Source organism: Natator depressus, chromosome 3 (genome assembly GCF_965152275.1).
Source record: "Natator depressus isolate rNatDep1 chromosome 3, rNatDep2.hap1, whole genome shotgun sequence".
Classification (NCBI taxonomy): domain Eukaryota; kingdom Metazoa; phylum Chordata; order Testudines; family Cheloniidae; genus Natator; species Natator depressus.
The window spans coordinates 59,228,766-59,253,609 of record NC_134236.1 but is presented as its reverse complement, the minus strand read 5'-3'; the positions used below and the strand labels follow the sequence as shown (position 1 = coordinate 59,253,609).

The 24,844-nt window shown below is 42.7% G+C and overlaps 1 protein-coding gene across 1 annotated transcript in view; it reads right to left on the bottom strand.

Annotated features, from left to right (window-relative positions):
* The window catches only part of DDX43 (DEAD-box helicase 43), a 64,323-nt gene extending 40,771 nt beyond the window's left edge, over positions 1-23,552 (bottom strand). Inside the window, exons 1-10 of the mRNA XM_074946848.1 lie at positions 23,171-23,552; positions 21,576-21,631; positions 18,543-18,675; positions 16,113-16,262; positions 14,865-14,946; positions 11,919-12,075; positions 11,711-11,829; positions 11,254-11,364; positions 8,607-8,748; positions 4,445-4,545 (exon numbers count right to left, since the gene is read on the bottom strand). Of these exons, the coding sequence (XP_074802949.1) occupies positions 4,445-4,545; positions 8,607-8,748; positions 11,254-11,364; positions 11,711-11,829; positions 11,919-12,075; positions 14,865-14,946; positions 16,113-16,262; positions 18,543-18,675; positions 21,576-21,631; positions 23,171-23,552 (1,433 nt within the window). The remainder of the gene's footprint in view (positions 1-4,444; positions 4,546-8,606; positions 8,749-11,253; positions 11,365-11,710; positions 11,830-11,918; positions 12,076-14,864; positions 14,947-16,112; positions 16,263-18,542; positions 18,676-21,575; positions 21,632-23,170) is intronic.
* Positions 23,553-24,844: the final 1,292 nt, after the last annotated feature.

Sequence of the window (24,844 nt, the reverse complement as noted above, 5' to 3'; positions counted from 1 at the left end):
TTTGAACTATATCCCTGATAATCCTGGATCCTGTTAGGAAATGTATTATGTACTATGCAATCAGCAATCATAAACCTCTTTACATCTGCAAAGTCATTTTAAAACATTAAATATTTTCAAACACCTCTGAAGTACAGTTTTTAGAATGCAGGTGGGGAAACAGACAGAGGTTGCAAAAGTTCATTCTATTATATAAATATGCTAAAGTTGTAATGAAGTATAGTTAATACCCTTGCTCCAAACCTCTCTTGTGCACACATGATTTGAATCTTTGCCCACAACTTCAAGAAATGAAGTAAAATTTCACTCTAAAACCATATTCCAATCTATATGAAGAGGTTACTAACCTGTACAGTAACTGGAATTAGAGATTTTGTCCCTGGGGTGCTCCATTTTGACCTTGTGCTTTCAATCAGATTTCTGTCAGCAGTCTGTGGGGCTGCACCCACACCCTACTCATCCTTATGCTCAGGACTGAGAGTATATAGGGAGAGGCAGACTTGCCATTGCTCCAATTCATTCTCAGTCATGAATTCCAGCAGCAAGAACTCCAAATAGAGGGGAAGGGGAGTGCAAGTAGTGGAGCACCCATAGGGACAAAACATCTAGAACGGGGCGGGCAAACTTTTTGGCCTGAGGGCTGCATCAGGTTTCAGAAATTGTATGGAGGGCCGATTAGGGGAGGCTGTGTCTCCCCAAACAGCCAGTCAAGGCCCAGCCCCGGCCCCCTATCCGACCCCCTCTGCTTTTCGCCTCCTGCCCCATCCAACCCCCTGGGTTCTCTGACGGCCCCCCCAGGACTCCTACCCCATCCACCCCTCCTGCACTGTGTCCCCTGCCCGGCCCTGGACCCCTCGCCCCTAACTGCCCTCTGCCGCCCCATCCAACCCCCCCTCTCCTTCCTGACTGCCCCCCCCCAGGATCCCTGCCCCATCCAACCCCCCCCTTCTCCCTGACCACCCCGGACCCCCCACCCCTAACTGCCCCATCCAACCCTTCCCCTTCCTGATTCCCCCCCCCACAAGGACCCCGCTCCATCCAACCACCCCATCCAACCTCCCCTGACCGCCCCCGGAAACCCCTCCCTTGACTGCCCCCCGCCACCCCATCCAACCCCTCTTCTTCTTCCTGGCTGCCCCCAGAGCCCCTGCCCCCATTCAACCCCCCCATTCTCCACCCTCTGACCTCCCCAACCCCATCAACAAATTTTGATATCCCCAATTTTTTATTCAGAAACTGGATTCTTGGATCACTTCTAGAAATTCATTCAGTACTTAATACCAGAATTCTAGAATGGTCTCAACAACAAGGTTAAGAGGACATTCATTTAATTACCTATTGATAAACCTGCAGAACATAAAAGTACCAAGCACATATTTGCTGCAGACTGTCAGTTCCTACTCAATGTGATGTCCCCATACACACTCTCTTAAGGATATCACAGTCTCAATTGAAGACTGCTGGAAAGGCGAGTCTGTGTATAGGAAAATCCAGTTTCTTCAATGACACTTACTACTTTATGCCAGGGGTGGACAAACTATGGCCTGTGGGACAGATACAGCCCGCAGGCCATTTTAATCTGGCCTTCAAACTCCCACTGGGGAGCGCGGTCAGGGGCTGCTCCACATGGCTCCCAGAAGCAGCAGCATGGCCCCTCTCTGGCTCCTACGCGTAGGGGCAGCCAGGGGGGTTCCACTCTGCACCCTGCCCCCGCCCCAAGAGCTGTTGCAGCAGCTCACATTGGCCAGGAACCGCAGCCAATGGGAGCTGCGGGGGTGGTGCCTGTGGATGGGGCAGTGTGCAGAGCTGTCTGGCTGTGCCTCTGCATAGGACCCGGAAAAGGGACATGCCGCTGCTTCCGGGAGCCGCTTGAGGTAAACACCACCTGAAGCCTGCACCCCTTTCCGCACCCCAGCCCTGATCCCTTTCCCGCCCTCTGAACCTATCGGTCCCAGGACAGAGCACCCTCCTACACCCCAAACTCCTCATCCCCAGCCCTACCCCAGAGTCCACACCCACAGCCAGAGCCCTCACCCCAAAACCAATTTTGTGAGTATTCATGGCCCGCCATACAACTTTTATTCCCAGATGTGGCCCTCGGGCCAAAAAGTTTGCACACCCCGCTTTATACCCTAAGGCTATAGTGCACAACTTCCAGGTAAGCAGTCCAATGTTTTCTGTGGCCGTCTGGTGGTATTTCAGTTCTGCAGAATTTAAATTTTACTTAAGAATGGTTTCTTCCACATGACTGCAAAGAAAAACTTTGCTAATCAAAAGGTTTTCTTCAGATAGGATATACTCTAGGTGAAAACAAATGCTTTAACACAAGTGTAAACTACCTTCATTTCTCTCACCAGGTAGTCACTCCAGCATGTAACATTAACAGTTTAAACAACATTTAGTTTACTCCCAACTCATCCTAGCTGAAATATCCAAGCAAATTGGATATAACTGAAAACTAGTCGAGACCCAGTGGATGTGTTGTGCAATGTAGGAAACATCCATGTTATTGTCAAGTTTGTGCTCTCTCTGGTGTTCAGCAACATAGCAAGAGCAGACTCAGGGCATAAGAAGCAGAGAATAGAAAGCTCTTGTTGCTAGCTAAGATGATCTGAGATTCCAGCAGCAATGGGAGTAAGAACAGTCACCATCATGTCTACCATCCCTACCATCTCATGGGACCTAGGCCTTCATCACCCTGATACTGAGAGATGTCCTGACCAGACCAGGACAGAGAGGACTCAGGTATCACCACCATCTCTACTGAATCCAGCTGAATCCCAACCACCACCTGGAATGAAATGAGGATAGACTTTAACAGCAATGGCAGCTCTAGCTCATCTCAGCTAACTTTTTCTTTTCTCCAAAAGTACAGCTACCATCATCCAAGAGACTATCAAACAAGGAGTTGTTTTCCTTCTAAAACTCTCTCCAGCTAAAGGGAAAAAGGGATGTTAAAATAAAAGCCTTAATGTTTTACATTTCAATTATGTTAACTGTTTTTCTTTCTTTTCTGTATCTTTAATATAAAGTTGAAAAGATTTTTAATGGTGGTTTGTGCCATGGTACTAAGCAGACTGAGGTCTCTGTATACCAAACCCCACTGTTTAGCGTTGGACAGTGACAGGGTTTTGTTAACACCTTTGGCCCATTTATTCCATCTCACTCAATACCAGAGTTCTCAAAAAGTGAGTGACAGTTCTGTTTAGAGTATAAGGATCAAAAATCTTTAAAGTTTGAGCTTTGGCTAAGAGACTTTCAAGGTAAACAAGACTTGTAAGTTACTTGCAGACCCATTTTTCACCTGACCCCAAAGAGATGTCAGATTCAGTTAGAACCAACTGATTTACTAAGCTTCAGTCTAAATGTCATGAAGGAAACAATGAATTTCTATGAATGCTTTCCACGTGACTTATTTAGTTATACAAAAGATCTTCTCTGAAGTACTTATTTATGAAAAAGATCTATGCACTGGAATAAATCAAAATGCCACACACTGAACAATGGTAAGTCTCCATTTCATTGTGTGCACAACCACTTCTAAGTCAGACATCAAGAATTTGGTTTCAAAGCAGTGCCAGTCTTCCCGTTGATATGCCTTCCCCTGAAGCCCCCAAAGTATACATTCAGTTATGCGGTGCATACTTACAGCACTATTATTTTTTACTGACTAAATCCTATGTAAAATTATTTACAGCTTTTGGAATCTTGTTAGGTTACCATGAAGTCCTCTGTGTTACAAAGATTCTGCATCAGTGCCCTACATGATAAAATATTTTCTTTCTGAAGTCAAATATTGGAGAAGAATGAGACTTACCACTGAAGACCATTGGGATAGCTAAGGGGTAGGGGAGACTGATATAAGCAGAGTGCATACTCATATACACACAGAGCAGCAGCTGGCAATCTGCAGTGGATATGTGCATCGCAAGCTTGCAAAAACAAACAGATAAAAAATTAAAATTTCACGTTACTAGTGTACTGAATGTCTCTCCTAGCCTACCTGGAGACATACAGTACATAATTAATTAGTTAAAAAAACCAAATGTGCAGGCTCTCTTTAAATACCCTCAAATTCTTCAGTCCAAGATTTATCACTGATTAAGTTGGACAGACAGGCCTATGGGAATTCTTCAATCTATTAAGTCTGTGTCTGAAGTCTAAGACGCAAGTAGTTACCAATTATTATCCAACTAGTCAGTATCCAAGAGTATCTGAAAATTCTCATGAAACTGAATTCAATAAAAAAGTAACCTATTTGACATCAAGAGGATAAAGCAAAATGATTATAGCAGGTATCCACTGTCCCATAAATATGAGCACAATAATTATTTAGGAGCTTTATATTAAAAAGTGCTAACATGAACCGTTAAAACTAAGTATAACTATACAAGTTTACAATGACACCAACCTTAATTCTAAACTACTGAAAACATTTACATACCTAGTCATGACTGTTTGTCTGTCAGGGCGTACATCTAGTAAGATCTTCATTATTTGAGGTTCAAATCCCATATCCAACATCCTATCAGCTTCATCTAAAACCTGTGCAAAACAAGGTTAGTGCCTATGATTCTTCAGTTAAGTTTTCAGCAAGACACTACACCGCAGACTTTCCTTAAGAGGTACAGTATTTCTCACTCAACCCTTAAAACCCATTTTAGAATCTACTTATTTCCATTCCAGAAACTATTAACTCCTTTTCAAGTTTTCACCTTCTAAATTGTTTCTGGTGCTACTCCTTGATGAGGCAGCAAACCTGGTATATTTCTAGACAGGAAAATTCTCTTAGACAAATGCTTTTATCCATACCCCCAAGAACAAAAGCCAGAGAACACCAGGATTTTGAATAGTTTTCACTTGCCTATATTTCCCTCCTCCCCCCAGTTTGTTTGGCATATAAAATTCAAATAGAAGTTTTGATTATGTAACAGAAAACAGTAAAAACAACAACCCTGCAACTATTTCAATCAAGAGGGTTTCTTCAGAAACTTTAAAGTGAAGTTTCCTATTTTACTTGTTAGAGCTTTTCTATGCCAGTCCAGAAATACGAATTTTGTCCTTCACAACGAGCAGAAAGACATCACAACATTTGCAAGGGGCCTATCAGTTCTCAGAGCTCAGCCTTCTCTTAACCACTAGGTAAAGTGCACTTGACCACCGCTTGATCCTTCCTAGTACTCCTGAAAAATTAATAGTCTTTGAGGCCTAAGTCTCTGAGTCAAAACTCATAATGGCCAAACAATGGTTAAACCATGTCATCTGCAGTGAGTCAAGGCTACAAAGTAATATCCTAATTACAGTGAAAGAATGGTATTTGGAGCTGGAAGTTAGGTGTGATTCCTCACAGAAAAACAAAGAGGCCTTACACCTTGGACATATGGCTAGCTGACCATTGTTTGAGCCCTAGAGATCTTCTGCCACACACAAGTGAAACTGATGATCCTACCCAGGGCAATATGGTAAGTACTCATTGGATATCTTTGACTTTCAAAGACTTGGAAAGCTTTTATAATCTCCTGGCCCTTAACCATGTAATCTGCTCTGGAAACAGAGACCTGATAGGTTTTTTAAGTGTTGCACTGAACTAAGATCCTTTAGTGATACACCCCCTACCATGGGAATTGGAATTAGTTTGACCAACTGAGAAGTGACTTCATCTACCTAACAACTTGCTTCTAAAATACCTTCCTTGGAAAGAGGTCACAAGATTTTCAATTCATTGGAATGGTTTTGTAATCTGAGTCCCACTCATGATCCACTCCATTCTGACATGTAGGCACAACTGTGAGAATTTCAGAATCTTATACAAAATTTAAAAATATTAAGCCAACCAGAACCAGGTCCGCTGGACTTTCCTCCTTTAATTTTCAGGTTTGAGTTATAGGGTCAGTTATATAGGTTAAAAAAAAAATTAAGGCCAAATTCTGTCTTCTCTTATACTGGAAGATCAGAGATTTTCTGGCCATCCCCTTGATTATCCTCATCCCTGTTTTCTCCTTTTTGGACATCCTAGTCCAGTTGTGACTCATCAAAACTGCAGTGCCATTGGAATTCCCTGAAACGTAAGTATGAACATAATAATCCCTCATCTGAGAGGCTGAGGAAGGGAATTCAATCTTCTGATTAACGCTTCATGTCCAAAAGACTTAATTAAGGTTGTTCTTCGTTAATTATACACTCCATCGGAATATGTAAAGGCTAGAATCTCTATTGTGGGTTACAGAGAGCAGCTAGCGCTTTGTATATGAGAGTGTCCTTCCTGATAGGACAGAAGGTACTTCCTTGGCTAGGAAATGAACTATTCCGGTAGCTGGAGGAAGGGGAGAGAACATATGGAAAGCCATATTGGATCAGACCAGTGGTCTGTCTAAGGTCAATATCCCATCTCCCAGATAGGATAACCCGCCCCGTTAATGTTTCTTCCAAACCCCCAACAGTTGGATATCTGTTTATTCCCTTAAGGATAAGATTTAATATCACTTAACAAAACTTTAATATTCACTACACCACCTTCTGGACATTCTTTCTATCCATAGAAAGGTCCACTTCTTTTTTGAATACAACAAAGATCTTTGTCGAAGTTATACCTTGTGGTAAAGAGTTTCACAGGCCAGTTGGGCACTGTGTGAGAAGTCTCAACTTTTATCAGTTTTAAATTTGGCTCTCTATTTTACTATGTTTCCTTGTTTTTGTATTCTGAGAGAGGGTAAATAGGAGCACTTGAATTGACCAGGGAAGGTAACTAACTAATCTGTATACTTGTATGTCCTCTTTTTGTCTTCTCTCTATAGGTTTCTTTGATGTTCCTAATCATTCTCATCATAGGTCTCTAAATCAGGAAGGAGGGGGAGGCGCTGATCGGTGGGGCTGCTGGTGGGTGGGAGCGCTGGGGGGTTGGGAGCAGTGATGGGAAGTTGCTGACATATTACTGTCTCTCTTTTGCAATGTACATTGGTAAATTCTGGCTCCTGCTCAGGCTGGCTACCCCTGCTCTTACACATAGTGGGGTGGGGAGGGGGCGAAGAGGGAGAGAAGAGGACAAATACACAGGTGAAAATTTTAAAACACGATCTCAGTTTTGGGTCCAATTTTAGATACTTATGGACTGGAGTAGAGGGTGTGCAGCACTTCCGGGGGAAAAAAAAAGGTCAGTCTACTGGTACCTAAAAAAAGTTGATCACTTTCAAAATTCAGTCCTCTGTGCATGTCTCCCAACTACTGGAAAAGTGGAACTAGACCTAAGTGTCTGGACTAACAACTGAAGTTCAAGGAGAACCATTTTCTCCCTTTGTATGCGATTCAGAAAGATGATGGTTAAGGCCTTTTGGTTAACATGTAACGTAACTATCAAGCTATTTTCAGCACGTATAGCCTTTTGTTCTATTTCTAGCCAGCACCACATCCTTTATTTTCTAATGACAGCAAAAGTGCATGAGACTGAATATAATATTTAGCTGCTAGTGCACTAAAAACTAGCAATTCTTTTCTTTACTACAGAAAGGAGAGAGGAAAGAAAACAAAAAATAAACAAAAACCTTCTCCAGTACGACTTCTCTTCCCCCAAGCAGGCACCTTCGTTCCTATCTTACAATCAAATAAGGCTACTCTCTAGTTCCACTACTATTCTCTTTCTCAGCTGGTCAAAATCCTGGTGATGCTCATCTCTCTTTGCTGTCTATTACCATCCTTACATATTTGGGGTCTGCAAGTCCACTATTATTTCTAAAACTGGAGTATAGGCAGGTACTGGCATCAGGGGAGGCATGCTATGATACTTTACCAGGTGCTCAGGACTGGATCTTCTTACCAGTCCTAGTTTACTCATTAAAGTATTTCATAGGATTCACCTGAGAAAGGGCCAGTTTAAACTGTTATCCCCCCTAGTGATTAACCAGTGTCCTAAGGGTTAAAAGGCCACTGACAATTGGTAAACCTGAGAGAACAGAGTACCTATAGGAGTGGTTCTTAACCTGCGGCCCAATCAGCACACAGCTGCGGCCCATGTGACATCCTCAGGGCCATACAGGTAGTATATGTATTGTGTGGATGCGGCCCACGTAACAGAGAGAGCTGCATTTGCGGCCCACAATGGTAAATAGGTTGAGAACCACTGACCTATAGTATTAAAAAGATGACTGTACAAAAAAGTAAAGGGTAATAAGGACATTATGCACTGAAGTAATCTAACAAGTTTCTTACTTAACTTTATGTCCTGAAGTCAGACTGGTAGCTTACTACTTGTAAAAAATGGCCAGGAAGACTTATGGCTTTCAGTACATGATACTATTACATCACAATAGCTATCTAAAGAAAGTTTTTCTTCAAGTGACCTTTAGAAACGTGAGCCACAAGCTATTTTCCATTTTATGAAAACTGATTACATGTACCAGGAGTCTACTTTTCCCAGGGTGGTGTCAGTGTCTTCAGCAGAGATACTCAGTTTACAGTACTAAGATTTTCAGATTTTAGCCTTAAAAAAAAAACACCTCAATTCAATTAAAATTTAATTAAAAAAACAAACCAAAAAACAAACCAAAGATTTGCTTCAGATTAATCCACTTCTACCCCAATAAGTGCATTACTTTTCAATGTTGACTACTTGCCAAGTAGGTTATGCTCTTCAGATTTATGAAGTTGTTCATTTGAAGGTCATTCAGTCTACCAGGAGTAGCAATAACAATATCCACACCTTTGGTAACCATGTTTATCTGTCCTTTTCGGTCCCCACCACCATATATGCAAATACTAAAAAAAAAAAAAAAAAAAAAAAAAAAGTTTTCCAGAAGTTGAGTATAGTTCAATTAAAATCAATCTTTCAAAATTGAAAACAATACCATCACCATTGTCCAATAATATTTGAAGAGTTTTTTTTGTATGAAGCTATCAAGAGGAAAGATTACAGTCACAGAATAGATCAAAAAGGACAAATGATTGATTTACATTTTCTACTTTAAATGAATATTTGTTATTTTACATTATCTGCCACAATCAATGTTTTTTAAGTTCAGATACACTAAACAAGACACAAATTTTAACAATAAAATTGTCACTGAGAAGCTGACTACATTAAACCACATCACTAACAATTTGTCACTGAATGTGCTGCTTCAGTTTCTCATCTCATATCCAGACAAGCATAGACAGAAGCCAAATGATTTGTTAAAAGTACATATAAAAAAAAACCCCCAAGAGGTAGCGGTAGGCCAAACTAATGACAAAAGGCCACGGAGTAGGTATGAAAAAGGATTTTAGGCATGAGCACAAGTTATGTGACCACCTATTACAGTACATAGAAGCATTATCAGAGAAGGAAATATGTAACATTTAAAAAGTTAACCTAGCAGCGAACAAGGGAATTAGAATTCTTCGGGTACCACAGCACCTTAGCATTCACACATTTCAACATGTGAGAAGATATTCTGAAGTAAACTGCAATAAAGAAGAACTGACGGAATGTGGAACATGCACAATATCCTATTTTATAAGAGAATTTTGTGAAAAACAAACGAAATAATTATAATTTTGTTTCATTTCTGGAGGAACAGATGGTGGAGCCTGAATGTCAATTGAGAACTACTAAGAGGTACAAAGGCGGTCAAGAGAGAATAACTGATAGCAAGCTGAAGCCACAGACTGGATAATGGAGAAATATGGCCTCAAAGACTCGAGCCAGAAGGAAAAGCCGTAAATATAAAAGGTACAAATTAAGGACCTCTTTAGACTTTACACCACCAACAAAATATCTTGCCCTTGGAATACACAGGAGAAAGAGGGTCAATCAATGGGAAGCTCAATTATTGACCAAAGGGAGCCCAGAGGAAAAGACAAGTAGTCCTATTTAGTGACTTCATAATGAAGAATATAGTAGACATAGAATCATAGAAGATTAGGGTTGGAAGAGACCTCAGGAGGTCATCTAGTCCAACACCCTGCTCAAAGCAGGACCAACCCCAACTAAATCAACCCAGTCAGGGCTTTGTCAAACCAGACCTTAAAAACCTCTATGGATGGAGATTCCACCACTTCCCTCCCTAGCTAACTCATTCCAGTGCTTCACCACCCTCCTAGTGAAATAGTTTTTCCTCATATCCAACCTAGACCTCCTCCACTGCAACTTGAGACCATTGCTCCTTGTTGCGCCATCTACCACCACTGAGAACAGCCTAACTCCATCCTCTTTGGAACCCCACTTTAGGTAGTTGAAGGGTGCTATCAAATCCTCCCTCACTCTTGTTTTCTACAGACTAAGCTGAGTTGCCTCAGCTTCTCCTCATAAGTCATGTGCCCAGCCCCCTAATCATTTTCATTGCCCTCTGCTGGACTCTCTCCAATTGGTCCACATCCTTTCTGTAGTGGGGGGACCAAAACTGGATACAATACTCCAGATGTGGGCACACCAATGCCAAATAGAGGGGAATAATCACTTTTCTCGATCTGCTGCTCCTACTAATGCAACCCAATATGCTGTTAGCCTTTTTGGCTATCAGGGCACACTGACTCATATCCAGCTTCTTGTCCATTGTAATCCCCAGGTCCTTTTCTGCAGAACTGCCACTTAACCAGTCGGTCCCCAGCCTATAGCAGTGCACGGGATTCTTCTGTCCTAAATGCAGGACTCTGCACTTGTCCTTGTTGAACCTCAACAGATTTCTTTTGGCCCAATCCTCCAATTTGTCTAGGTCACTCGGATCCTATCATTCCCCTCCAGCGTAACTACCTCTCCCCACAGCTTAGTGTCATCCACGGAGTTGCTGACGATGCAATCCATCCCATCATCCAGATAATTAATGAAGATGTTGAACAAAACCGGCTCCGGGACTGACCCTTGGGGCACTCTGTTTGATACCAACTAGACATCGAGCCATTGATCGCTACCTGTTGAGCCTGATTATCTAGCCAATCCATTCATCCAATCGATACTTCTTTAACTTGCTGACAAGAATACTGTTGGAGACCGTATCAAAAGCTTTGCTTAAAATCAAGGTATATCACATCCATCGCTTTCCCCTCAGAGCCAGTTATTTCATCATAGAAGGCAATCTATGGCCCACACAAAGTGAACAGCACATATGCTGCCTTCTATTGACAGAACAAATAGAATACCAGATATCTTAAAGGCTACAGGATAATTAAATCTTTTTGTATTTGTTATAACGCTTTAGCTTTTAAGTGACAGGACTTGCTGTAATACAAGACTTCTGGCAACACTTGTGTCTTTAATATTAAGAAACTGGTGAGAATAAAGATTACCTTTTAATTCCTTTGTACGTATACTTTGAGCACTCTGCTTCCACTTGAAGAGCTAGTTCTCGAGTGGGAGCGAGGACTAACATACCTGGCCCACCACGCTGATCTTTTGGGCTTTAAGAAAGAATTAAACAAAATTTAAATAAATGCTTTATACAGTAGTTCCATGAAAATACAGAAAAACATGATATTGAGTACACCCACATTAGATATTAAAATATTTTAATGTAATATTGCTCTAGAGTTTCTCAATATACTGCCACATTGTGTTATCCAGACAGATCAGGGCTAACAGTTTCTTAAACCAATACAGTTAATTTTAGAACTATTGATTGGACTCTTTTTCAAGTTGTGTTTTAATGCCAATTAAGAGTTTAAAACCAAACAAAAAAAAAAACCCACCCCAAAACTTAGCGAGGCAATACAAAACTCAAAAAGTTTCACTCCATCAAGCCCTTACATTGGTTGTGAATCCAAATGAATGAATCCAGGCATTAAATAAGCTAATGTCTTCCCAGTACCAGTCTGTGCTATACCAATGAGATCAATTCCTTGAAGTATGATTGGCCAAGCCTGTGACTGAAATAAAGCAATGTAAGTGCTTAACATATGGACTGCAAATTTCTCTTTAAAATATAAAACTTACCAGAACTGATAGCACACAGTACCTGAATTGGCGTAGGATTCTCAAAGCCAACTTTTCTGATATTTGCCATAACATCAGGATAATATTTAAATGCATCTTCAAATTTACAAACAGGATTGGGAACATGGCGCTTCTCACCTTCTTTCAAGTCATCACAAATGATATTATTATTTTCTTTTCTGTATAGAATTTAAAAATATTAATGCGGTAGCTTGAAAAATCAAATAATTTTAAAAGCAAAACAGAAAAATATTCTAGAAATTGAGAAAAATTGTGTGGTCTATAAGAAATGAGTACAGGTTTCTTGGGAAAAAGAGAGCCAGGACCACTCTTATGTTCACAAAGGGTGTTACTTGGGAGACACCCTTCCACATCCTTCAGCTCTCACTTTTCGTTACTCCCCTCCACAATTAGATGCTCTAAATGGATAATGACTATACACCCTGGCCACACATCTGACCTTGACTGCACTCTACCTGAATGAACTATACATTTGCTGAGAATATTCGTGTCCTACTGCAATCCAAAAGTCATTGGAGAGTGCCACTGACTAGTTTTAAATGGTATCCTATCTAGGCCTTCACCAGAACAGTGGTTGTGACAGCGTGGGACCATAGCACTCCATATGAACAAAACCACCACAAAGGTCACAAATTTAGAGTAAAACAAAAACATAATAGAACAACCTATGCCATATTAACAAACAGGAAGGACTAAGGTTTCTACAGATATGCAACCTACTTTAACAGGCTTTACAGCACACTTAAGCACTGAGATATATAAAGCCATCATTTTTAAAAGAAACATGTATCAATGGTTTGTCTTAATTTTTTCTTCTCTTCAGCCTAAATACAAGATTCCATTCAACCAACATCTTTGCTTCAACCAGTGAGCAGGAAGAGAAAAGCACTTTCAATCTCCCCCTTTCCCTCAGTTATACTTAGTTAAAAAAAAGAGATGAATAAAATTACAGAAATATTAATTGTAGCTAATCATATACAAGATGGGAAGAAGAAGAGGAAACACTACAGAATATTTTTACTCGCTCATAGCTGTTGTCCCATACATTCTCTTTTCTGATCCTATGAAAAGTTCCATACAGCATGGAAAAGTGGCAAGTAGAAGCATGCGCATATACCACCAGACAATAACTAGAATCCCAGTTCAGATTACAGGTTATATTTCCTAACAGAGAGACATATGGTTAGAGACACTGATAAAGCTGCTGGGGCAGCACACATGGAAAAATGATAGCAGCCACAGCAGCAAGGGAGGGTTGCAAAATCCGTTACTACTACTAGAGAGAGAATACTAGAGTCAACATGAGGGGACTGAAAAGTAGGATGCTCTGTGCACTTGATTCAAAGTGACTGGAACTTAGTGATGAACCAGGTTGGTACTTACCAGAATCTACGGGCAAGGATAGGGTAGGATGGCAGTGAAAATCAAAGTTCTAACTGCTTGGAAGATGTTTGAGTAAGGCTTCAATGAAGAAAAGAGAGTTCAGGGAGCATTTAAGATGGACACAATGTTCAGATGATCATAGCTTGAAGGAGTTAATGAACTCCAATCCACTATCTCACAATATGCTCAATTCCAGTAGGTAGACACACTGAAGGGTTTTGTTCACCAACTACACTGCCAATACCATCTTTTTATAATACAAAAGGAAAGATTCTGATATTTAAAGGGGATGGGGGGGAGAAGACGACTGTGGCCATTTGCCTTTTACAGAGATTACAGCCACCATTTGCTACCAGCTTGAAAAAGCAATGTCTGCTTGCCTAATGCTCAACCCATGTTGGATAAAAATCAACGATTTAATTTAAAAAATTGGATATTTTTAAAATTTAAATTAAATAAAGGGTTTTTTTAAATTAAAGAAAGCTAATTACAATTTTAATTTTAAATGACAACCTATGCTAAGGCCTAAACTTATTATGAGGTATTAAAATAATTTAAATTAAACAAAAAGCATTAAGCAGTTCATTTGCTGCCAAGTTTTAAAGAAAATCAAACCCCTGACTGGTGGAAGGGACTGGCTAAGCTTCCAGAGCTTGATGACATTCTAAATCAGCTTTTGACAGCAGTAACCTCTTCTGCATGTGCTGAGAGACAGTTTTCTTAATTTCAGTCCAGTTCAGTTCAATGAGCTAAGTAAAGAACACAACTGGGCGCTGAAAAATAGGAAAGTTTGTTTTTGTCTTCCAATCTATGAATAAAAGCTATGTGTGAGAGAATGAGATGTACTAATTCTAAAATTTTTGAAGGACCTGGTGATCAGAAACAATTAGTTCAATTCACTAACTACAGATAATACTTCCGTTTAATAAATTAGTTTTAAATTCAAAACATGTCTTGATGAACTTTTTTCTTACATATCAAACATATTTAAGGTAGTTTTATTTAATAAAAAGATAAAAAATTGTTTTTGTGCATTTTAATTGAATAATAATTTCCAGCCAAACAGAGCTTGACACAAATTAGTAAAAAATTAATCCAGTAAATAAAAAACACCTCATTTGTCATTGTCCAACATAATAAGTGTAAAAATTAAGAATCAGAATAAATGTAAGAAGCTATATAATTGCTTAAGTGCGTAAAGATATAGTATTTCCTCCTGATTAGCAAAAAGCAGCACCAAATTTAGCAAAAATATATTTTAATGGTTACCAACCAATGAGAACTGATCTTTCTTCATGAAAATAACTGATGCGCACAAACAATGCAAAACATAATGAAAACTGATATTTAAATCAAGGATTCCTGCTTGCTGATTTAAATCATGATTAAAATTGATGACTTAAATCGCTTTGATTTAAAAATCAACCCACCCTGGCTCCAGCCCAAATAAAAATCTACAAAACTGTTAATAAAAAGAAAATGTTAACATTTATACAACTCCTGTCTAACAATCATTTCACCATTCCAATTCCAAAACAAGCAGTTACTTATACAAACATCTTACCGCCACTTCTCCACTTCTTCTTGTGGCATGGAAGCAATCTTGGGTGATTCTTTGTAAAATTTTCTCTCGATTGGAGGCAAATCTTAAACAATTAGGAAAAAAAGCAACCTGTTAAAAAAAATTAAATTTTCCAAATTGGTGAGAGATGTGCTTATTCAGAATTACAACATATAGTTTAAAAAGAAACAGTTACTGGTACAAGTCGGCCAAAATTATGATCAAGATTTAAGATGGAAGAGCCCAAAACCCACATAACATTGTGAATCCTCACATCACTCCCTACTACAAAAATTATTGTAAGTAGTGTGAGGATTCCTTGTCGGAAGCATGTAAACAACAAAGCTGAGGAAGAGATAAAACCCAATATTTTTAAAGTATTTGCTAAATAAACCACCTCACCAAATTTTTAGTCTAGCTAATCAGAATTATTCCTCTAACAGAGATAATATGATGCAAACAGTTATACTTTAGAAAATTACAATGCTTAAGCATTGTAATAATGTTATATTTGTAATTTGTATATAATAACGTATAGAATAATGTAATTTGTATATTTGTATATAATAATGTTATATATAAATAATGTTATATTTAATTGAATCTAAAGAAAGTAAGAGTCTACCAGGAATTAATAATTCAGACAGTGAAAAATACACATTCATTTCAACACAGACACATGATTTAAATTTTTCTATTCTGCATTTTAAAAATCTATCAAGACTTTATATGTAAGATCATAGAATCACAGAATCATAGAATATCTCAGGAGATCATCTAGTCCAACCCCTTGCTCAAAGCAGGACCGTTCCCCAATTAAATCATCCCAGCCAGGGCTTTGTCAAGCCTGACCTTAAAAACTTCTAAGGAAGGAGATTCCACCACCTCCCTAGGTAACACATTCCAGTGTTTCACCACCCTCCTAGTGAAAAAGTTTTTCCTAATATCCAACCTAAATCTCCCGCACTGCAACTTGAGACCATTACTCCTTGTCCTGTCATCTGCTACCACTGAGAATAGTCTAGATCCATCCTCTTTGGAACCACCTTTCAGGTAGTTGTAAGCAGCTATCAAATCCCCCCTCATTCATCTCTTCTGTAGACTAAACAATCCCAGTTCCCTCAGCCTCTCCTCATGTGTTCCAGTCTCCTAATCATTTTTGTTGCCCTCCGCTGGACTCTCTCCAATTTTTCCACATCCTTCTTGTAGTGTGATAAGCACACCACACTTTTTCAAAGCCTGTATACTAACCTGCCCACTTCATAGCTTCATATTTAGCTTTATTTTCTCGAAGAGATGCCCAGTTAATTACTGATTTCTGTGGGCCATTTCCAGACTTGACAAGATCATGATGGCTTTCAGTGGAACAACTAGAGCCAAAATCCTGGTGTTGGAGGGAACCTGCTGGGAAACAGTAGCTTTGCTTTATTTTTAACAAACAAAACCTTTCCCATTTTGAATTCTAAGGAGATGTTATGTTTAAATAGAAAGTTCTTTCTTGGGACTTATCGTTAGAAGCCTGGTTTGATCATAGAATACTAGGGTTGGACCTCAGGAGGTCATCTAGTCCAACCCCCTGCTTAAAGCAGGACCAATCCCCAATTTTTGCCCTGATCCCAAATGGCCCCCTCAAGGATTGAACTCCCAACCCTGAGTTTAGCAGGCCAATGCTCAAACCACTGAGCTATCCCTCCCCCTGAGGGAGATCTGATCTCCAGATCCAATCTTATTATAGACCAGAAAGATCTATAAAACCTGTGTGGATGCATTGTTGTGAAAAGGAGAGAACAAAGAGTGCTTTCAGCAATTTCTGGCTACTTAGGAGTAGTACTGACAGGTTCTAAAGCAGGGGTCTCAAAGTCCTGGCCCGCGGGCCATCTGCAGCCTGAGAACCTCCCCACTGTGGCCCGCAGAAACTTTTAAAAAAGTTCTTTCATCTGGCCCTCATGACTGCTGGCTGGGGGATGGGGTGAGAGCAGGGAGGAGAGATTCACATGCCCCTCTCCCCAGCATTGCTCCATCCTGCTGCTCCTGGGACCCTCCCAGGGGTTGCACTCAGCAATGTGTCATTCACCTCGGGCAGCTCGGCTCCCTATCTCTGCTGTTGCCGGAGAGGAGAGACCCATGCAGCCACACGGCCTGATGTCTGCTGCAGGCACCGTCTCCTCCCCCCCCCCCCGCACCTCCCATTGGCTGGGGGAGAGAGACAGAAGTACCATCACTAGTTGCTGGGCGGAGTCAGCCACAGAGGCAGCATCACTAGTCGCCAGGCACAGTCAGCTGGGGCGGCCTGAGGCCAAGAGAGCAAGGGAAAAGGGTGGGAAACGGGCTGGGAGGTGGTGTGAACACCATCTTCAGTGACGTTATTGGCCCACTGGGAGGATTTGAGGACTGGCACTGGCCCTAAGGTAAATTGAGTTTGAGACCCCTCTTCTAAAGGGAACTCCAAGCAGCTCTCTCAACTAGAAGGAAGGTTTGCTGTGATATGGGTTCTTCGGGGACTGGGTGTAAACTGGGGGAAAATGGGAGGTAAATTCTCAGAGCCCCAAGGATCAAGCAGAAAACTATTTTCAACAACTGTAAGGAGAGAAGGGGTATTTCTACAGCACAAGATGATAATATAACAGTTAAATCACATATACCAAGTGTATAGATAGTACAGTAAATTTAAAAGAGATTCATTAAATTAGGATCTCTCAGAAAGCAACTTTAACCACGACACAAAGGCAATACATACTACATGTGATGACAGTGATTAAGTGAGTCCCAATGATAACCTGGGACAGCATAGGAGAAAATGTAGTGGTGTGCCTCATTCTTATGCTGCTCTGGGCTGTTTGTGCATCTGAACAGCAGCTTTCAGTTCCCCCTTAGTTATGATACATTCAGAAAGTATATTAAGAAATCCACTATTGAGTATTCCTAGCTGCAGCTTTGCTCCTTCCTCAAAGATACCTGCTAGTCCACCATACTAGGCATCTCACAGCTGCCCCTGCCACCACAGTGGTACACTCCACGCTCCATTCCTCCTCTCTTGGAAATGTGGAACCTAACTCTCAGTTCTGAGTTTAATTCCTTTCTTCCCTTTTTGTGCCTCAGTCCAGATCTGAAGACATACATGGTCCTTGCCCCAAAGGGCTTTCAATACAAATAGACCAAACAAATAATAACAGACAACATAAGCAAAATGTTAGAACAGAAACTGTAGTAATTGCTTATGTATCCCTACAACATATACAGTAACAATATTCATTGCATTCCACACTGCACTGTGTGGAAACTTAACAGACCTCTTACTCTCTTCATGGGAAAAATAAATTTCTGTTAAGCATCAGTGAACAGGCAAATTATAGGGTATGTTGAGGTCAGAGCTGTAGTTCAATAAAGTGAGTAACATAATGTATATTGTTTTGATGCATTTGGAGGCACATGGGATGTACTTACAGAGGGCACTAAGTTTGTCAGTGCAAGTGGTATATGTATCCTCTTCTATTTCTTTGTTTTTAAGGATTTGTGTGTGGTATTCTCCTAAAGCAATTTTAACTGTTTTTTGACAAAAGTTCTCTCTCTGTGGTACAGCATATATACAGAGGCATATTGTACATGTTAAAATGTTAAGAACAAGTCAAATGTTATAACAGGACACAAGTCCCAACAATTCCCCCACTGTAAATTTCTTACCTTTCTCAGTTCTGTCTCCAGGGTAATTTTGGCCATACCTCTTAACAAGATCATCTATCAACATTTTGGCTTTGTTCTGTGTATCATTACTACCAAAAATCTTTACTTCAGCTTCATATGCTCCCCTTATAACCTAAATTTAGAAAGCCTAATTAAATTTTTATATAGCACAAGCTTCATATACTAGAATATACACAGGTATCCCACTCCTTGATTTCTTCTTTATGCAGTCTCATAATTTCTCTGCCTAACACAAGCCCTACAGTGAGCTACCCAAAAGGACTTAGACATCATAATACCTAATTTTGGGGCACCTAGAAAAGTCACAAGAACTTTTGTTGTTCTTGTGGATTGCCAAGAACAAGGGCAATCCACAAAGCCACCATTAAGTGCATCAGCTTCCCTATACAATGAATGGGGAGAGCTAAACGCCTAAGAGTATGTAGACACTTAAGGCAGTAAGAAAAGGAGTACTTGTGGCACCTTAGAGACTAACAAATTTATTTGAGCATAAGCTTTTGTGAGCTACTAAATTTGTTAGTCTCTAAGGTGCCACAAGTACCCTTTTCTTTTTACGAATACAGACTAACACGGCTGCTACTCTGAAACTTAAGGCAGTTGTTCCCAAACCGGTGTTCGTGAACGAAATCTTACAGGGAGTTTTTGGGAAAAAATTCCCTAATGGCGGACAGAGCTGCCCCTAGGGACTCCAGGCAACGCAGGGCCAGCAGCCCAGAGCCCCTGGACTTCCAAGAGCTAAGCAGATCAAAGCAAGCATATTTATCACACTGAGGAGATTTAAACGTCAAGACTCCTTATAAGAAATGGAAAGGGAGGTGGATATTTTTTGCCGTTTTTAAAATTAAATAGGCAGCTAGTACTATTTTTAAAATTATTATGAAGAACAAGTTTAAGCTTTGTTGTAAAGTGCGCTGTTTGCCTGGACTGCTCTAGATCTGAATGCTCATGGAGGAAGAACAATTTGAGTTGGCTTCTTAAATACCTTCATGCTGTTTCACATCTGATACTCCTTGATGAAACACAGGAGCCTTGTCTTATAACAGGCTTATTCAAAGTGATACAAGCTACGAAAGTGAGATCTTGGAAGAGTGTTGCCGCTTTCATAATGTAATAATAATTATTAATAAATAGTGTGTAATAAGCATGTCATAAAACATATTTCCAAGATCACTGCTTTTAGAATTTATATTTAGGTAAAGGAGAAAAATCCTTGAAAATATTCATTTTTAGGAGGGGGTTTGCGAGACTTGACATTTTAGTGAAAGGGGTTCACAGTTTGTTAAAGTTTGGGGAACCACTGACTTAAGGATATGTCTACATACGTTTGAGGGGGAGGGATAGCTCAGTTGTTTGAGCATTGGCCTGCTAAACCCAGGGTTGCGAGTTCAATCCATGAGGCGGCCATTTAGGGATCTGGGGCAAAAATTGGGGATTGGTCCTGCTTTGAGCAGGTGGTTGGACCAGATGACCTCCTGAGGTCCCTTCCAATCCTGATATTCTATGATACATCAGGGATTAGGTCGATATAACTGCCCTGCAGCCTTAGCTCAGTATACCTATAACCTGGTCTACACGGTTACACTATACTGTTAGATCAATGCAAGGCAGCTTACATTGGCCTACTTGCGCATGCACCTACACTCAAGCTCTCTCAGAGAACTCTCCCACTGGCTTAATAACACCATCTCCGCAAAAGAAGTAGGTATGTCAGTGGGAGAAGCTCTCCTGCCAACATAGTTCTGTCTACATGGGGCGGGGGGGATTAAGGCTGGTACAACTACATTGCTCAGGGATGTGGATTTTTCACACTCAAGTGACATAATTATACCGAAGTATGTAGACCAAGCCTAGGTGCCTGCCTTGTGCCATAAACAAAGACAGGATAATGAGTGACTGGACCCAGGGTCTTTCACCTCCCAGGTTGGTGCCCTAACCACCAGCCTACGGAGTCATTCTGACTCTCTGGCCCTATGTCTGTAACTTTTTATCCACAGTGGAACAGCCATTGGATGAGGGACAGAAAGATGGAATGTCTCTGTAGTCTGGTGGTTAGAACACGCACCTGGAAGGTGGAAGACCCAGAATCCAGTCCCCTTGCTCCAAGCACTTTTGTTATTTATCCTTTGAAACAGCTCCAGTAAGTCCCACATCAGAATATCCCATAGCTCAGTGGTTAAAGCACTTCCCTGAGAGGTCAGAGACCCCTGTTCAAATCCTTTCTCCACCTCTAGCAGAGAGGGAAGAACTGAAGCTTTGCCTCCCACGTTCCATGCAAGTGCCCTAACCACTGGGCAAAAAGTTATAAGGTGGCACCACTACCCTCTATTCCGTCTCCCAACAAATTTTAAATGGAACCTGATCCAGTATGCAGCCTCTGAGCATGCCTACTGGATATGGCCTTGCACTCAGCTTAGGCAGCCTGAATGCCTATCTGAATCACTCTGGGGCTTAAGTGGGAAACAGGCATCTAGACACCTAGAGGGAGGCAGCAGTATGCATGTCCAGAGCATGAAACATAGGCACCTAGGGAGCTTTTACACTGAAAACTTAAGTGCCAAGTGAGTTTAGGCACCTACAGGATTTGGTGGGAGTTCTGTGGATTGCTGTGCAGACAAATCTAGCATTTAGGTGCTTAAATCTGGGGTTTAGGCTGGCACCTAAGTATCTTTTTGGCTCTGAGCCCTTGTGTTACATTAAAGAAAAAAAAGGAAATTTTGTATGTTCTTACCATTTTTTTTTTTAAAAAGAAAACTCTACATCACCAAACTGTTCTGTTACACCCCAAGCAAACTGTATGTTCACATCTTAGTTCTGTTTAGTTACTCTCCATGCATACAGGGACTAGGAGTAATGTAAAGGCATCACATGCAACCTCAAGATAAAGAAATGACAGATGAAAGGAGAGACTCTCTCATATCAGGGAGCAATCACTAGGACATATAGAAGGAGAAATGGCAAGACCTGGAGAGAGTACTGAGCAATAAGCTCTTGACAAAATGTAGTGCACTTTACCTGTATTTTAGAACCTGAAGAATCCTCAAGTTCTCTAATTTTAGTTCCAGCCCGACCTGTTACAAAATGCAAATTTGTAGATATTATACAAATCTTGACCACAGACCAACTTGCGCCAAGAATCGGAAATAAACTACTGTTGATCATTACTTTATCATTCATTAGACTGTCATCAAATAAGAAATCCTTTGATTTCTTCAAAAAGGGTAGAGCATTTAACAAGAAACCGCAGAAAAAAAAATAGGTAGCTTATTTGTGATCATTCAAAATCAAGACAGAAAAAAGTGCACGGGGGGGTGGGGGGAGAACCCATTGAGAAATCATGGTACCAGGGAGACACTTCAGGTTCCTTCCCTGGACAGCAAAATTTTGTCCCCATCTTCCGCTCTTCTAGCTAAAAGGCACGCTCACACAGCCACTGGGCTGGCCAACAGAGCCTGAGCAAGCCTTTTGTGGTGAACCCCTCCCAGGCAGCAGAGGTGAAAGTGGGTCGGTACGGTGTACCAGTAAGAAGCGGCTGCCAGTACCGGGGCCGTACACAGCCAATAATAAAGGGCTGGCGTGGCAGCGCTTTAACGTTGCTGCCCTTTCCTCCCCCTGGGCCACTGAGGGGGTGCAAAAGGGGCAGCTGCCCTGGGTCCAGCAATTTAAAAGGGCCCGGGGCTCCTGGCCACCACCACCGTGGCAGCAGATGGAGCCCCAGGCCCTTTAAATCACTGCTGGAGCCCCAGTTGGCACTGAAGGGCTGGCTGTGGGAGGCTGACACCGAGCCCTGCCCTTTCCACCCAAGCCCCCGTACCGATAAGACTTCTAAGTTACTTTCACCCCTGCCAGGCAGGCAAGCCATCGTTCCCTCAAGGTGATCAAATGGGAAATCAGGCAAGCAGCTGCCATGCACGCAGCCTGGTCTCCCCAGGCTACCATGCATTCATCGGGGAGAGAGGCAACGCAGAATGTGTGTGGCCCCCTGCCTCAGCAGGGACAAGGGCCAACTATAGATCTAAGGGGCCAAGCAGGTATCACACCCAGCCCCCATCAACACCCTCCGCCTCTGCAGCCCACTAAGTGCCTTGAGCTCGACTGGCTGGGGTGGAGATTGGGAGGGCATACGGCGCATACCCCACCCCAACCAAGGGCAACACATGGGTGGGTACGCAGGGTTATGTGCCCCCCTCCTCTAGGTTTCTGCCTTCCATTCAGCACAGAGGTTTTCAAACTGTGTGTGAACGCAGGAACACTGAGCCACTCCTGCACAGCGGGTCTCAGTGAGGTGAGGGTGCTGCTCCCTCCCCAAGCCCTGCCACATGAGACTGGCCTGAGCCGCCTGCCTTCGCCACTCGCCCCCCCCGCCCCCAATGTTCCTCCATGTGCACTGGGGGGGCCCCACACCCCACAATTTGAAAACCTCTGTGCTAAATGGGAGACAAATCAGGGGAGGGGGCACAAGTCCCTCACGTTGCCTCTGTCCCCTGCATATACAGAAATCAAACTATGCCTATGTCACCCACCAACCTGGCACGCCTCCTAGGCTCGCCCTGCTCGGGAAGGACTTGGGTCTACCAGTGCCAGGCACTCGGGCACGGCCCGGTAGTTACCTATGACGGTCCCGATCATGGCGTTGTCCAGGTGGAAGCAGAGCGGCACCCCCAAGCCCCGATCCCTGGGGGGGCCGCGGGGCCGATATTCCAGGGGGCCCGACAGCCAGGATTCCCGGGGTGCGTGTAACGGGAACGGCCGCGAACCCTCCAGCCTCCCCCAGCCGCCCTGGGAGCCGCTGCCCCTCCGGGCCGGCCTCTTCTCCTGGCCCTTAGCACAAGGCCCGGCGGCTCCGCTTCGCCCTCTGCCGCCCACCGGGGGCGCTGGGCTCCTCCGGCCCTGGGTGGGGGCCACCGCCGGCTGCCACTCCGGCAGCGGGGGGCCTGGCGGCCGGCTTCCGGGGCGGAACTCCTCGTCGCTGTCCGCTTCCCAGTCCGACATGGCAGCGCCGGGGACCCCACGAACCCGAAGGGTCCTGTCGGGCTCGCGCCGCCTGGCGCGTGCTCTCCAACTGTCAACACGCGCGTGCAGAGCCCCTCCCAACAGCTTTAGGCCGGGAAGCGCTCTGATTGGCCACAGCATTTCGCCTCTACGAAATGATTGGCTGGTTTGCCTGGGCCTCTGAGTGATTGTCCATTGGCCTCTGGAAGCAACGGGCATTCCGCCGCGGGGGGGGGCATGCTCTGGGGCGGGGCTCGGCTCGCCCCCCCCCCCCCCCCAGCGCGTCCCTCTTGAGGGTTTTGCCTTCCAGTGAGACTCCCACAGGCAGGGAGCCCGGAACGTCCCAGCAGCCTGCGAGGGGGTGACGCTGACCACACTCATTACCGCGGGCGAAAGGAGAGTGCGCATCCCCAGTAGGTCCGTGGGCCAGGTGCGACTGGCAGCCGAGCCCCTTCTGCTCACCCCACATGGTCATCGCATTTGAGGAGTTGGGTCTGCGCCACCCAGTCTCTAACTATGGAGCGTCACGTAGAGGCCGTGTCGTCACCAAGCAGCAAACCTGCATCGCGCCTGAAGAGACATGTGCATGCCCCATGGCTGCTGGATGGGAAATTGCTCTGTTCTGTGCAGTCACAACACACGAAGCCCCGGGTCGTGTCAGGTGTTAATTAATGGGAGTCCCATTTGTGCAAGAGCCACTGTTTGCGACATCCCCACAGAACATGCTGTGTGGTCGGTCACTAAGCAAAGTACACTGAATGTTCATTTAATGTGTGGGTCTGTACATGCTGCCAGTATAGTGGTGCATCTGTTATTTGAAATGAATTGGGTGGCATCAGCCCAATTCTCAATTGGGAAGTGTCCCCACAAAAACAACCAGCTACATTCCTATGCCAAAAAACCTCTACTGCTGTAACTACTAACTTTTGGTCAGATTTGAACTTCTGTTTGGCACAGCAGAGAAGTGTGGGACATTAGGGAGCAGTTTAAATACATATTTTTATCCTAATGCCTCAGTGAGATCCTATTCCATACTCAGGCTCCTGGGCACTACAGTAATACAAATAAATAAATAATGTATTCCTTGCCTGAACCTACCTTTAGGGTCTGATTTACCCCTATCCATATTCAGTGCTTCTTACTCATGGCACTAGGCTCATCAGGGTTGACAAAATCCAGTCTCACATATGTCCAGGGCAAATATGTTCTAGGTGAGTGCTGTTGCTTTCTGCTGAACAAAAGCTTTCATTAAGAAAAAAAGTACATTTGCATTTGGAAAGCTAACGGCAATC